General features: G+C 38.1%; 1 protein-coding gene across 3 annotated transcripts in view; it reads right to left on the reverse strand.

Moving 5' to 3' along the window:
• Positions 1–14,019, reverse strand: part of COBLL1 (cordon-bleu WH2 repeat protein like 1) — a 112,156-nt gene that overhangs the window by 14,854 nt on the left and 83,283 nt on the right. For all 3 annotated transcript variants that reach the window (XM_063429684.1, XM_063429683.1, XM_063429685.1), the window contains 6 exons: positions 12,606–12,834; positions 10,894–10,917; positions 9,728–9,813; positions 9,112–9,345; positions 6,383–6,536; positions 4,870–4,941 (listed from right to left, as the gene is read on the reverse strand). In XM_063429684.1, coding sequence (XP_063285754.1) covers positions 4,870–4,941; positions 6,383–6,536; positions 9,112–9,345; positions 9,728–9,813; positions 10,894–10,917; positions 12,606–12,834 — 799 coding nt within the window. The remainder of the gene's footprint in view (positions 1–4,869; positions 4,942–6,382; positions 6,537–9,111; positions 9,346–9,727; positions 9,814–10,893; positions 10,918–12,605; positions 12,835–14,019) is intronic.

Consider the following 14,019-nt stretch of genomic DNA (forward strand, 5'->3'; position numbering starts at 1 on the left):
TGTGAATTTGTGCATGTATTGTCTGTTTGTTTGTTTGTGTATGTATGCATTAGGCAGCGAGTGTGTGTGTATCACACAGTGTGTATGTATGTATTAGGTCAGGGGAAGGCAATATTTTAGTAGTACTGTGCCAAAGTCCCTTTGTATTGGATTTTCCATTTCCAAAAGCATCTGTGTCACATTATAAAGGTATAATAACAAATATCAACAGACATACATGAAAGTATTTGTGGGTAGCGACAAGCGTGGAACAACGCAACATTGGATGGGTGTCCCAGCCTCTAAGTGTACAGTTGGTTTTATAGGTAGTAGAGTGTACATCAGAAGAAGAGAAAAAGAAAATGAGAATACACTGTGAGTAAAAGAAACTTAACTTCAAATAATTTCCTTATGGCATATATCATTTCTACATCCTCATCTAAAGAGGATCCTCATCTAAAGAAGGCAGTATCCTACGCTATTCTGCAATTATATTAACTCTGCATATTTAGACTATGCACATTGAAACAATAATACTGTATAAGAGCCCTATCTATATGTTGGGGCTATATTCAGTGGTCAACGCTAGTGGGTCAAGTCAGGGTCATTGGTGTTTGAGCCGTATCTCGTTGTGCCTTGACCAGGTGCAATCTCTGTAAGAAGACATTAGAGTCCCCTGTGGAGGATAGGGTAAGTGCTGCAACTCCTTGAGTCACTATTAGGGAACCATCTGCTCCCCGGCGGTACTTGATCGCAGCAGTCCGCAATTGCATTGCTATCGGAGCCAGTTGTCTTCACTCCGTTAATACGGTAAATGGTAGAAAGAAGTAGGGCATCCCCTCCAACATTCTCTGAGACACCACTCAGACGTATATTGCGTCTACTCTACCTGGTTTCAATTGATGTGACTGATCTGGTAATTATTTGCACCTGCTGGGACAGGCGGTCTACTTGAGTTTGGGTGTTCTGCAGCTTGCTCTGCAGGGCACTTTCTTTAGCTTCCATTGCATCTATTTTTTTGTCTGAGGACTTATATCTCCATTTGTGCCTCCAGAAGGTCAACCTTACAGACCTTCCTCACATCCTGTTGGAGACTTTTAATGTCTCCCCTAGTGGCTGGTGAAGAGTCTTCGTCGGAGTCCTGATAGACGTCTGCCGCTCGGGGAAAGGTTAGCTCCTCGCTGCCTCTATACAATCCCTCTGAGGCCTCATCCATAGACCGTGCTACTGGCGCCATCTTGGTTGATCTTGACAGAATGGGTCTCTCAAAAGACAGCCTTATTTCAGGCATTTCGGGGTCTCAGGGTAATGAAATCGCTTGTGCTTGCGTCCCTAGATGTCTCTTTCTGGGGGTAGGTAAATTTGAGGGTCTTGTGGAGCTTTTGGGTGTATTGTGCAGCTAGTATTTCGAAGTCCGGACGGAACTCCACAAGAACACATCCTGTAGCTTAGTCGGCCACAACCTCCATGCGGGGCTATTTTTTAAAATCGAGGTGTAGGTGTATGTTGCCATATTGTGCTTGTGTTATTTATGGGTGCTGCAATTGCTTTGAAACATTGTTTGTGTGTGTAAATGGGCTATTATATTGCATATGTCTATAAGTAGTTTGTGGTATTGTGCATAATACTTATGTCCATAAGTAGTTTGTGGTATTGTGCTATGAATGTGGCCTGTGTGTCTGGATGATATGTCATACAGTGTGTCTGATCATGTGTGTGTGTCTGGATGATATGTCATACAGTGTGTCTGATCGTGTGTGTGTGTAGGCCTGCTTGTGGGGTTTTGTTTTTGTTTGAAGTTTGTTGCTGTTGAGATTTGGCTCTTTGAATCAGCCCCATAGTATTGTTATTACTCAGATTTGTACCTCTGAATATGTTTGTGTGTTTTTTCAGTGACATAAATTAGTGGTGGAAGTTATTAGTGCCCACCACAGTTATATCTTATGTGCCCCCCCAATATTTTGTTCCTAGAGTCGACATTGATGGGCAGCAAGTGACTAATAGAGGGGGGGGGGGGGGGAAGCAACGGTTTTTAATTAATAAGATCCATATATTTGCATGCAATTATTTTAACTTCTTTCTATCCAATATTTAAATAAAAGGATTAACTTTAAGAGGCTGGCAGTTAAGATTAGCATCACAGTTTCCTCTGCCTAGTGAGGATTCCTTGGAGACTGTGAAAACATTAGAACTCTAAACTTATTTACCCATTAAAAACCACCATAATCAAAGTGCAAGACCCGCTCTCCGTGTACTGCCAACTTCTATTCAAGTAGTACATGCTATTCAAAAAGCTATTTAATTTGCAGAAACCCAACCTGACCCTTGAAGCTACTAATGTGGAGAATGGCAGGCTACGTTCACTAGACTCCTATGTTTCTCTCCGCAGCTACGAGGAGGCAGGGAGCAGATGGCATCCCACCCATGCCTTCTCAACCACAAATCCACTGGTGCACAACATATTGAACAACGAGGGGTTAAACCGTGTACCACGTAAATGAGCATTAACATTGCATAAAGAAAGGCAAATTAAACTGTATTATGCTTTCAAATGCTTAGATTAGCATTACTAAAATGGGATTCTTCTGGCCGTTCGGAACTTGAAACCCCTAGCAACCACAAGTGTTGTTAAAACCAGAAGTACTGAGCTAAGAAATGCAATTAAAACAAGCCGATTTCTTTTTTTTTTTTTTTTTTTTTTACAGGGTTGACAGGACGAATCACACCTTTGACTCACTGTTCTCTGATGCGAGGAAGAGAGCATGAGCTTTATGTTAACAAAAGAAAAGTTATAAACTGCCACTTTTCCAAAGCTCACAATAAATTTAATTGGCTCAACTCAGCGGTAATAAAGAGCTCTGTGCTCTTCGGCTCATTTATATTGGCCAGTGAAATGTGTGAACGTTAACTATTTATTTATAAATAGTCTTATCCTGCATCTTCATCATACTACCCTATGCAACCATTGACAGCAGATTCCTAGCTATAGAAGTGCACATCGGGTCAGCTGCCAAATGGCTATAGGTTGGTAGTCCAGCAATAATGTCAGATTGGTTCCTGGACTGTGTGATTGGCCTCGGAGCCAATTACAGTGATTGCATGCCTTAGCTGTCAACTGTGTGATCACTATGATTGGCTATGGCAATTTGATCACCATGATTGGTTCTCACAGCATCCAGATTGTGGGCCAATGTGGTAAACATCGCGTTTCTAGAGCTAATTTTTGTTATTGTAAAGGTTAGCTAGTAAGTGTTAGCATGGTCAGAAATAGCTTCAAAATCTGATGCTTGTCATTATGGTATTTGGTATTCCCCAAACTGTGTTTATGGGAAACAAGAAACGAAGCATGTACAAATTAGAGCATGTCTATTATATGACCGTAAAAGATCTCCTAAAACCTGGCAAAGTCATACTTGTGGAATATTGTTGTTCTTGAGAAATTCAGCAGTATACAATCTTGGATCAAACAAGACATGTGAAATTCATCATTAAAATTTAACGTGTACATGGGAAAATGAAAAAACACTGCCAAATTCGGCAGAAATGGATGATGATACGGCCAAGCTTAAATTTCCCATATAAATTGGCACAATCCATATTTTTTCACAAATAGTATGCTATGACAGAAGTACAGTTATTTACTAAACTCCAAATTTCCATGAAATAATACTAAATGGTAAAATTAAGGTAAAAAAAAAAAAAAACTGATCTCAGATGTAATCACAGCGGGGCAATTTTTGTCTCTCTTTTTACCATTCGGAATTAATTTGGCAAAAATTCCGAGTTTAGTAAATAACCTTGTTTGTTCAACACGTGCCATGTACCCAATAAATCAGTTGATCAAGATTGCAAGTCTACCCACAGATATTAATGCAATTACAGAAAACCCCATCTGTCCTTAAAACCTACATATACTTCCACATGGGTTGGCAATGTAAAATAATAACAAAAATAATAATAAAATAACTTTGCTTTGGACGGATGTGTTTGCGCTAATATTAAACTATTGGTCCGCTGCCAGCCTTGCTAAATGAAGCCCCATCGTCTCTCCACTTGTCCACACAAGTTCCCATGTAAGTGATGTTATGTATAAACACATATCAAAATTGCCAAGAGAAGAGCCTCAGTCACCAAGCGGTTAACATAGTGATATAACTCGCTAATTATTATTTAGGTTATTTTAAAACCAAAGTGAGTTTAATTTCCTTTTGGTTTGAGAAATGCGTGTTATAAGTCACCTATATAGTGGGACAACGATCAGAATGTTAATAAATAATATAAATAAATAGGCCGTAGCTTCCAGTACAAGAGGGTAAAAGGGAAAAAAACAGGACGTTTTCTGAAAATAATTAAAAGGAAATACAAGCCAAAATAATCACATTCATAGATTACCCTTAAACAGAGAATGTATCTTGATTTTATTTTTAGACCAAATATTTGTGCGGTTAAAAATCACTTTTGAGTAATATTACATAGCCAATGTGACCTAAACTGCACACATGTGGACAAAGTCACTAAAATATAAAATACATACATTACAGATATAGCAAATCTAGTTCATCAAGCAGTTTACGAAGCATCGAATGCTGCCACCATCTGGACATTCATAAATAGAAATAATCCTGCAATTCACCAACATTCCTGTAGATGTCACTATTGGTCTGTGCACGATTATTAACACACAGATTATTATTATTATTTTTTTTTTCTTTATTGGCAACTATTTTTTAGTTTTTTTTTTTTTATTATTTCATTCTAATTAATAATGAATTAAGAAGCATTGAGAGCAATCCCTGCATAAATATATATATAAAAAAAAAAAAAAATGTAACACTGGAATATGTTTATTGATTATAGATATGACCAGAGGATAGTACAAGCATTTTCTACCTGTTGTCGTTGAATCATGGATTTCTTTCGCAGTAATAGTTTCCACGTGGGCAGATTCATCTAACACAGGCGCTAGATAAAAACGTAAATCAAGAATAATTAATATAGGAACTATGACATATCATGAAAGTTTGTTATGGTAATAAAATAAAAACACACTTTTTTTTTTTTTTTTATAATTGAATCAGGCAGTCAGTCTTACACAGACCAACAAGACATAGCATAGATTCAGACAATAAAAAGTGGACATTTAATGCAGAATTTCTAAAATGTTCATATTTTCGTACTGACTTGTATTCTAGATGCAAAGAAGAAAAGAAAAATTGATAGTCCTGTGAGTGTGCTCTGTCAAGTTTGATTACCATCAGGGCTGGAGTTTGGCACCAATGCATTAACAAGACGGGGAGAAGCGAGTGTGGGGCACGAGGTATTGCTCCCTAGATTATACCAGCACATTCTTGTTTTATAGTTATTTGTTATTCATTGTCTCGTCACTGTGGGATGCCTATTTTTTAATTTATGAATTTTTAATATGCATGGTGCCTGACGCTTTGCTTTTTTTTTTTTTTTTTTTTTTTTTAATTAAACGTTTCTCTGGTGTGTTCGGTTGTAACCTCAACTGCTATTGATACTCTAGTTCATTTCAAATAAAATGTTTTTGGGGAGAGGGGGAAACTTTTACTCCTATGCAGCACACAAAGGGTTGAAGGGTACAACAAAAGCTCAGGATAAACTAGTTTAAACATATAACAAAATTCATGGATATAATGCTTTTTTTTCCCCTACAAAAAAAACTGTGATTTTATGTATCCTCGACAGCAAATTCAGAGATAAATGGCTCAGATATACATAACTCCATTTAAAAAAATGGACTACAAAATGCACAAATTCCAGCAAAGAGTAATAGCTTAATGTAGTGATTCTGGTACAAAGAGACTGTCCCTGCTGTTTTAGTAGTGCAAACTCTGAGAAAAGGAAGTGTTTATATTGCGTCCTTAGGCCTCTTCTAGAAGTGGTCACTCAGACAGTCAAGAGAGCCGATTCCTGAGACGGGAAACTTTGAGGGACCAACATTCGGTATCTTCACACTCTACAAGAAGATGCCATACATTCCCCATAGATATCTATTGAGCTGATGCTTCTCTATGAAGATATGCTAAAAGGCGCAGCGCAACGAATGTTGCACACGCATACTTGCCCCCTAATGGTTCCACTATGGGCAACCATTAGATGGTGGAGATCATCTGTAATTCAGGGGAGGAGCGGCAGCTACAGCGAGACCAGAACTAAAAGGTAAGTATTTAAGGGAGGCCCATCAATCTAAACAGTTATGAAAACACTCTAATTGTTAGGAATACAAGTTTCTTTTCCTAACGTTAGAGTGTTCCTTTAATGATCTTATTACTTTTGTAACCTGTAACCTACCTTACATCAAAATAAATCAGATGAAAACCAAAAAGTTAACTTGTTTGAATATTGTTTTTCCTTCTACTAATGTAGCGCACAAGACTACCTGTTTCATTACTGTTCTCGTCCTGTGGTGATTTTGGAGATGGAGAAGGCGGTAGGGGAGCTTTGCGCTTGGTTCTTCGTAGAGAGGAGTTAAAAGGTGAAGATCCACTCAGTTGCAAAGAACTTGTTCTTGACCTTTCAATTGGTGTAATGCTCTGAGAGAAGAGTGACATAAACCAGTAAACAAACACAAACAAAATACAAACATGGGCAAGTCAACTTCGTTAATAAATAGTGATTCTCGAATTCTCTTATCAGAAAGCAGCTATGTTAATTGACAAGGAAATGTACTATCCAATAAAATGTCTTACTTACAAAGCCATAAGAACAACCATTATGTTGCAAAGGTGTACTAGTTTGTGACAGACATTAAATATGTTATTATACAGCGATATAATCTTGTTATATTGCATTCTAGAAATGGCTACGGAATGGTTCATAACAATAACATAAACAATACAAATGTTAATCTGGTGATACACGCAATCCTTTCATCTACAGTTCCTTTAAACTCTGATCACTGAGACAGGTCAAAAATATAAAGAGTGCACTTGCACCAGCCAGTGTAACCACACAGTTTGGGCATGTTGACAGTATGGAACATCATGTGAAAGTCTTGTCAGCAGTTAGCAAAACCCTGATAGAGCTAAATAAACATTATTTTCCACATTCTCTAAGGCCTAGTTTCCAGACTGTTATGATGACACAGAACAGTAATTCTAACCTGGATAGACCAGATATTTGTGAACTACATACATAGACTATCTACAATTCGCACAGGGAAGTAGTTACATTTTCTACTACTCAAAGTGTGACATTTGACATCTCCCCAAAACAATCACACGCATTTACAACATTATACCAGGTTTTTTTATATTCCGCATTTTCTGTCAATTCCAACCCAGCAGTAAAATGTAATCTCCCATGTGACGGGTTGCCTGGCACCCTGACTGGGTGCCTCTGCCAATCAACGCTTCCTAGTAGCCTGGAGTACTGTAAGCACCACACTGGACACCATAAGCATCGAAGCCCCTTAGCCGGCGCAGCTTGGCTGCGGTCTCGATGTCCTCCACTCCGCCAAGACTTCATGCTGAAAATACTTCCAGGGCATTCGCGGCTACGTCCCCCTGAAGTCTATTCGCAGTTTTGGTACAAGCGCACGGCCACCACGGAGCTAGCGTTCAGTTCTGTGTGCACGAATGGAAAGTGCCGAACCAGGGGGAATAAAATATGGGTCTTTGCAGTCGCTGACCTGGCCCATAGTCTTTTGGCAGGAGGCTGGTAAGCAGGCCCCTCCAAAAGCCCGTGGCGAGGTTCTGTTCGCCACATCTCATTTCCACGCTAACTCTTTTCCAGCCAGAGTACTAAAGGGAATGTATCTTCAACAAATAGCAAAATCGCCATGCAAAGTATATACTGAATAAAACAATTCACTTCCTCCTTTTCAAACATAATTATGCAAATATTGCAATACCTCCCGATGGTTTGGGATTCAGCAGAACAGTCTTGATTTGATGCTATCCCATGATTCTGGGTTAATACCCTGACATCCTCTGCTAACTGTCCCCAACAATGTGCAACATCAGCAGATTATTAGATGTACTAGCACTGAGCAAATTAAACTCAGGGCACCATCATGTGCTGCCCAGTGTGAAGCTGGCCATCATGGCTTTCAGTCAGACTGGTGTGTGTGCACCCAAACTGGTTCATGGATTGCAGGATAAAACTTACCAGGAAAGGTTAAAGGATCTTAACACGTATAGCTTGGAGGAAAGACGAGACAGGGGGGATATGATAGAAACATTGAAAAACATAAAATTAATCAACACAGTAAAGGAGGAGACTATATTTAAAAGAAGAAAAACTACCACAACAAGAGGATTTAGTCTTAAATTAGAGGGGCAAAGGTTTAAAAATAATATTAGGAAGTATTACATTACTGAGAGGGTAGTGGATGCATGGAATAGCCTTCCAGCTGAAGTGGTAGAGGTTAACATAGTAAAGGAGTTTAAGCATGCGTGGGATAGGCATAAGGCTATCCTAACTATAAGATAGGGCCAGGGACTAATGCAAGTATTTAGAAAACTGGGCAGACTAGATGGGCCGAATGGTTCTTATCTGCCGTCACATTCTATGTTTCTATCTTGGCCTATCACACTCCTGTCCAGCACTCATACTTTCCAATGGTGGAAAGTATCTGAATTTTACAAATGTGCACATGTTCCTCAGCTATCTTAAAGGAACACTCAAAATGTTTTGGTTTTTTTTTCCATTAGATGTGTTCCTTTACATGACTGCACTCCCTTTAAATAACGTCAGCACTGGAACAGTTTAATCATTGCAACTGAATCCTCTAAAAAGATCAACTAGCTTAATGTTCTGTGTCCAATTACATGCTTCTTATAGAGAAGCACTGAGGGCATCGCGCATGTGTGGCAATCGCTGTGATCCACCAATCTAATACTTCTCATAGAGAAGCACTTGATGCACAAAGTGTGGGCTGATGATGGAAATCAACTGTTTTACAGTCACCTACGGGCATGAAAATTGAAAAAAGAAAACAGTGCAATTTTTTCGGTGACGTTGCAGGAACATTAAGATGAAGTGCATTTGGAGTTTATATTGTCCCTTTAAAACACAATTGCATAAATCTGTGATAGCATGCTTTAAACAAATTAAAAATGAGAAACACACGGAAACATATCAACAAAAACAACAAAAATCCGATACCTTTGCCGTGTCATCAGCACTAATAGATTTTACAACACAAGATGATGTCCTCATCTGTCCACGAGAAATGTTGGAGTTTTGCAGAGGATGCATTGGAGGCAGTGGGGCTCGCCTTTTCTTTGGCACATCAGAAGGCATAGTGCTCGAGTCATAGGACTTAGAAACAGTATTAGCCCTCGTTATATTTGTTGGCCTGGGGTTATTGAGCAGTGGAGTTGCAGGAGCACTTGACGTCTAGTGTGTAGAGAAGTAGATACGGAATCCATTTAACATGAGGAGTACAAAGCTATAGAATAAGCAACTCTAAATTCTTCTTAAATTATTTGAATTAAGGCAGTCTTGACAAAAACATATATTCAAAAACAATCATAGAAGGAGTAAATGCAGAGTATCTAGAAAGGGAGACTTGTTTTGAGTATAATAGTGAGTCTAATTTTGTGTTAAATAAGAAAACTTAACCCAGCAAGTTTAATAACCCTAGAAATTAACATTAATATACATTTTTTTAAAGGTATGGATACAGTAATGTGACCACATACTTATTGTAAAAAAAGTATTAATTTTAATTTATGTTTTATGTTTAAGGTAAAAAGAATAAAAAAAAATATAATCTTACTTGAACCCGTTTCTTTTTACTTCTACGGAAAAAGTTGAAAAACTTATTGTTGTCATTTTGCTTTGTGTCCATATTCGAGAAAGTTTCTGAAATTACAATATTTAGGGCAGAATGAGAAAACGTCCTTAACATTCATTAAAAAAAGTCATTTTTTTTTATACATTTCAAGTTATTAAAGGAAAAGTTTTACTGTATCTAAAGGAACACTCCAGGAACCATAACCACACAAGCTTGCTGAAGTGGTTTTGGTGCCAGGAGAGTCTTGTCACACTCCCACTGTAAGTAGACAAAACATTTAAGAAGTCTGCCAGGCATCCACTGCGGCCTCCTCAGCCCCGGGACGCTCCTGCAAGATAAGCCAGGTTGTGGAAGGAGACTCTCAGACAATGGGCCAGCCCTGCATGGCATGGCTTAGTTCAGTGGAAACTCAAGTAACTTCCAGCACCAGTGTAGGTGGATATGGGTTCCATGGGGTCTCGAGGTACATTGTCCACCATTTTCTGAACTATTCTTAAACTACTTACAATGGGAAGGCAATCTTGACACCATAAATAAAACAATGTTACTTTCATAAAATGCCATATTAATGCTTCACAGCAAGGGGGGCAGAAGTGCTTTGAAGTAGAATTTGATTAGTCATTTCAGTTGCTTCAGTCTACAATCCCATTACGATGGACCGTAAACCTATTTTAACATTAATAAAGTATCTTAAGTGAAAGGGAGTGCCTGGCAATCAATCTGGATCCCAGTTCCCAGCACTTTACTACAATGCTTCACGAACATGATGGCAGTTACAAACTCTCACATTCCAAACAGTCGATGTACCTTTTCTTTACCTCTCCCTCCTGTCACACACCCTGACCCTCTGCATACTGCATACAGACCGCCTGCACTGCATGCTGGGATTTGAATGCAGCGTGGTTTGGCCTTCAGTAATATATGTATAAATATAATTTAATGATACAGCATTTAGCATTTGTTTCTTGCTAAAATCGATTGGAAAACAAAACATGTGTCTTGTGAATTCTAGTCTATGGTCACATGAAAAAATGTTCCAATAGGCTAAGAGGCATATTGATGGCCTGCAACTCAGATCATCAGGGACTATCAAAAGTCAATGCACCTTACATCAGGAAAAGCCATTTTTATTTTCATCTGAAACATACCTTGTAAGGCTGTCGGTGAAGTAGCTAAAAAAAAAAAAAAAATAATGTTGGTTAAAACACATAAAAGTAGCTAAAAACTAAATTCTGCAGAACATGCAAACAAATGAACTTTTATAAACTGTACCTAATGTGAAAAAATATGACGTAGCTGTGTACAATGGGTGGACTGACAGACACATATTTGTAACCAGACAAGCTAGATGCACAGTTCGCTAGGGATTGAGGTCCCTGCTCAATGAGGTTACATGCTAATGGGAGTGGGGTACAGTGACACAAAAGATAAGGGTAGGGTAGAAAAGTAGGTTGCTAGAAAAGTATTCACTGAGGGCTTAGTGTTTTGTTTTGAGTTTGCCTTTTGTTTTATTTATGTATATTTTGTATGACAGTTGCAGGAGAGGAATGAAGGCACAGGAAGGGAAAGCTGTTGGCAGTTTAATTGATATGCTTTCCTGAAGAAGTGAGCAGAGGTTGGCATAGGAACACACGATAGACTTCGGCAGAGCATAGAGGCCTAGACGGGACACACTTGTGTATTAGGAAGGATAGGTAGATTCGAGCAGCATCATGTAGAGATTTGTGACCAAGAACCCGAATTTTAATGTAAGCCCTAAATCTTACAGGAAGCCAATATAGTGACAGAAAGGGTGGGGGGTGCATGCGGATAGGAAGATAAGCCTTGCTGCCACATTCATTATAGCATATATAAATATATTCATCAATTGATAATTAGTTTACAAACAAATACATATTAGTAAAATCTTCTGTAATTTAGCCCATGAGAAATGGGTTAAAGGAACACTATAGTCACCTGAACAACTTTAGCTTAATGAAGCAGTTTTGGTGTATAGAACATGCCCCTGCAGCCTCACTGCTCAATCCTCTGCCATTTAGGAGTTAAATCCCTTTGTTTATGAACCCTAGTCACACCTCCCTGCATGTGACTTGCACAGCCTTCCATAAACACTTCCTGTAAAGAGAGCCCTATTAAGGCTTTCTTTATTGCAAGTTCTGTTTAATTAAGATTTTATTATCCCCTGCTATGTTAATAGCTTGCTAGACCCTGCAAGAGCCTCCTGTATGTGATTAAAGTTCAATTTAGAGATTGAGATACAATTATTTAAGGTAAATTACATCTGTTTGAAAGTAAAACCAGGTTTTTTTTTCATGCAGGCTCTGTCAATCATAGCCAGGGGAGGTGTGGCTAGGGCTGCATAAACAGAAACAAAGTGATTTAACTCCTAAATGACAGTGAATTGAGCAGTGAAATTGCAGGGGAATGATCTATACACTAAAACTGCTTTATTTAGCTAAAGTAATTTAGGAATCCAAATATACAAACATAATGAGGTTTATTGACACTCATTATTTACTAAGTGAAACGTCAGTAGAAGCAAACATTGTAACCAATGCACCTTGACCATCTTCTCTGCAGTTCTACTCCACCTCATTGGGAAACATTGAACACAGGGCTCATGTGTAGCAATTACTCTGATCTGCCACTAATGTTTCTCATTGAAAAAACAAAACAAAAACATTCAAACCAATGATTACCGATGAGAGGTTTTCACTTCCCCTTTGAGCAAGCACTCAAAGCAAGTGAGGAATGCAACCGTTCCAGCTGTCTGCATGACACCTGAGATGTGTTACCAATTGTCAGTGTTCTGAATGTATGTTACCAGTGACACATGAACAAGACAGATAACATTCCTTACCTTTGCTTCTGTCCATTGCATAGAGTTCCCTTAAGCCGTGTTCATTGAGAGACTTCGTTAAATCCAACGGACTAGGGGACTGATAGTCTTTCAACAACACAGTGTATGGGGGATTAAACTCACATTTAGTACAGATTGAGGGAATGAGTTCTTGAAGTGGGATGTGGGGGCTAACTCTCATTACAGTTTTCTGTGTTTTCTTGTAATTTATTACAACGCGAACAGTTTGCTGAAAAATTAAAAGGAGAGAGGTATGTATTAAGAAGTGCTTATTCTCCTTGCTGTTAAACCACATCAGACACAATCTTACATTAGCGTTTATTTTGTATACCAGAACTCTCGTTCTCTCCCCACAGGGATTTTCAGATCATTTCTGCATAGGTTTGCATTTTTACAAAAAAATATTCCAAAATTCAGAGACTGGAAAATAACTTTGCAAAAACAATAAAAAAAAATTACATTATACTTGCAGGAACTTGCACGTTTAAGATTTCCCTCAAGAGGCAAACAGTCACAATATTAAAAAAAATATATATATAAATAAAAGAGGGGAAAAGGAAGGAAAAAAATAAGCTAATAGGTGTTTTTCATGAGAGGTTAATGGTGCCAATTTTTCTGGTTTCATTTTGTTTACAGGATTTCATCAATCCCTAACCCTTACCTATAATATTCACTGGTCAGAATTAAAACATTTACTAAATTAATCAAATAAATATAAATACAGCTGGAACATTAGTATCCTGCATGAGCTATAAAATTAGCTACAACTATTAGCACTTGCAAGTGCCTTGCTCACAAAAACAATAACTATAATCCTTAATAGATCCGTAAGAGTGCTATACAGTGTATTTTAAAATACTTGTATGTTTAATATGATTGCAAACCAGCTGCTCGGTTTATTTTTAATGTAATGATCTAAACACATATTTTTCTCTTAAATGACACCATCCATATTCTATATCAATTCCAGATTGCGTGGAAGCTTGAAAACCCTTGCTTACAGACTACATTTTGGAGTTTAAGGTCTTCAAAATAATCAGCAATCCAGAACTCCGGTTTTAATATCAAAACGAAAAAAAAAAAAAAAAATAGGTTTTCCCTTTACGGAATATTATTTCGATATATCCATTTTTCAAAAATGAAAGGGGGCTTTTTAATTCAGGAGCGAGTTGTCATGAGTTATCAACCAATTTCCAAAACAGCGGAATGTCGACGCTTAGCGAAAAATCCCCCCAAAATACTGAACATCACTCTGTGTTCAAAGTGACTCTACCATTAAAATCAATAAAAACCAAAGTTGTTTGTAGCTTCGAGATTCCAAAACCACATGGCTGACAAATTGTATAACTAGAACACATGGCGTATATCCCAGTCAGATGACTGCAAATGAAAATAACATATCCAAATAAGAATA

This window comes from Pelobates fuscus, chromosome 8 (genome assembly GCF_036172605.1).
Source record: "Pelobates fuscus isolate aPelFus1 chromosome 8, aPelFus1.pri, whole genome shotgun sequence".
Taxonomy (NCBI): Eukaryota; Metazoa; Chordata; class Amphibia; order Anura; family Pelobatidae; genus Pelobates; species Pelobates fuscus.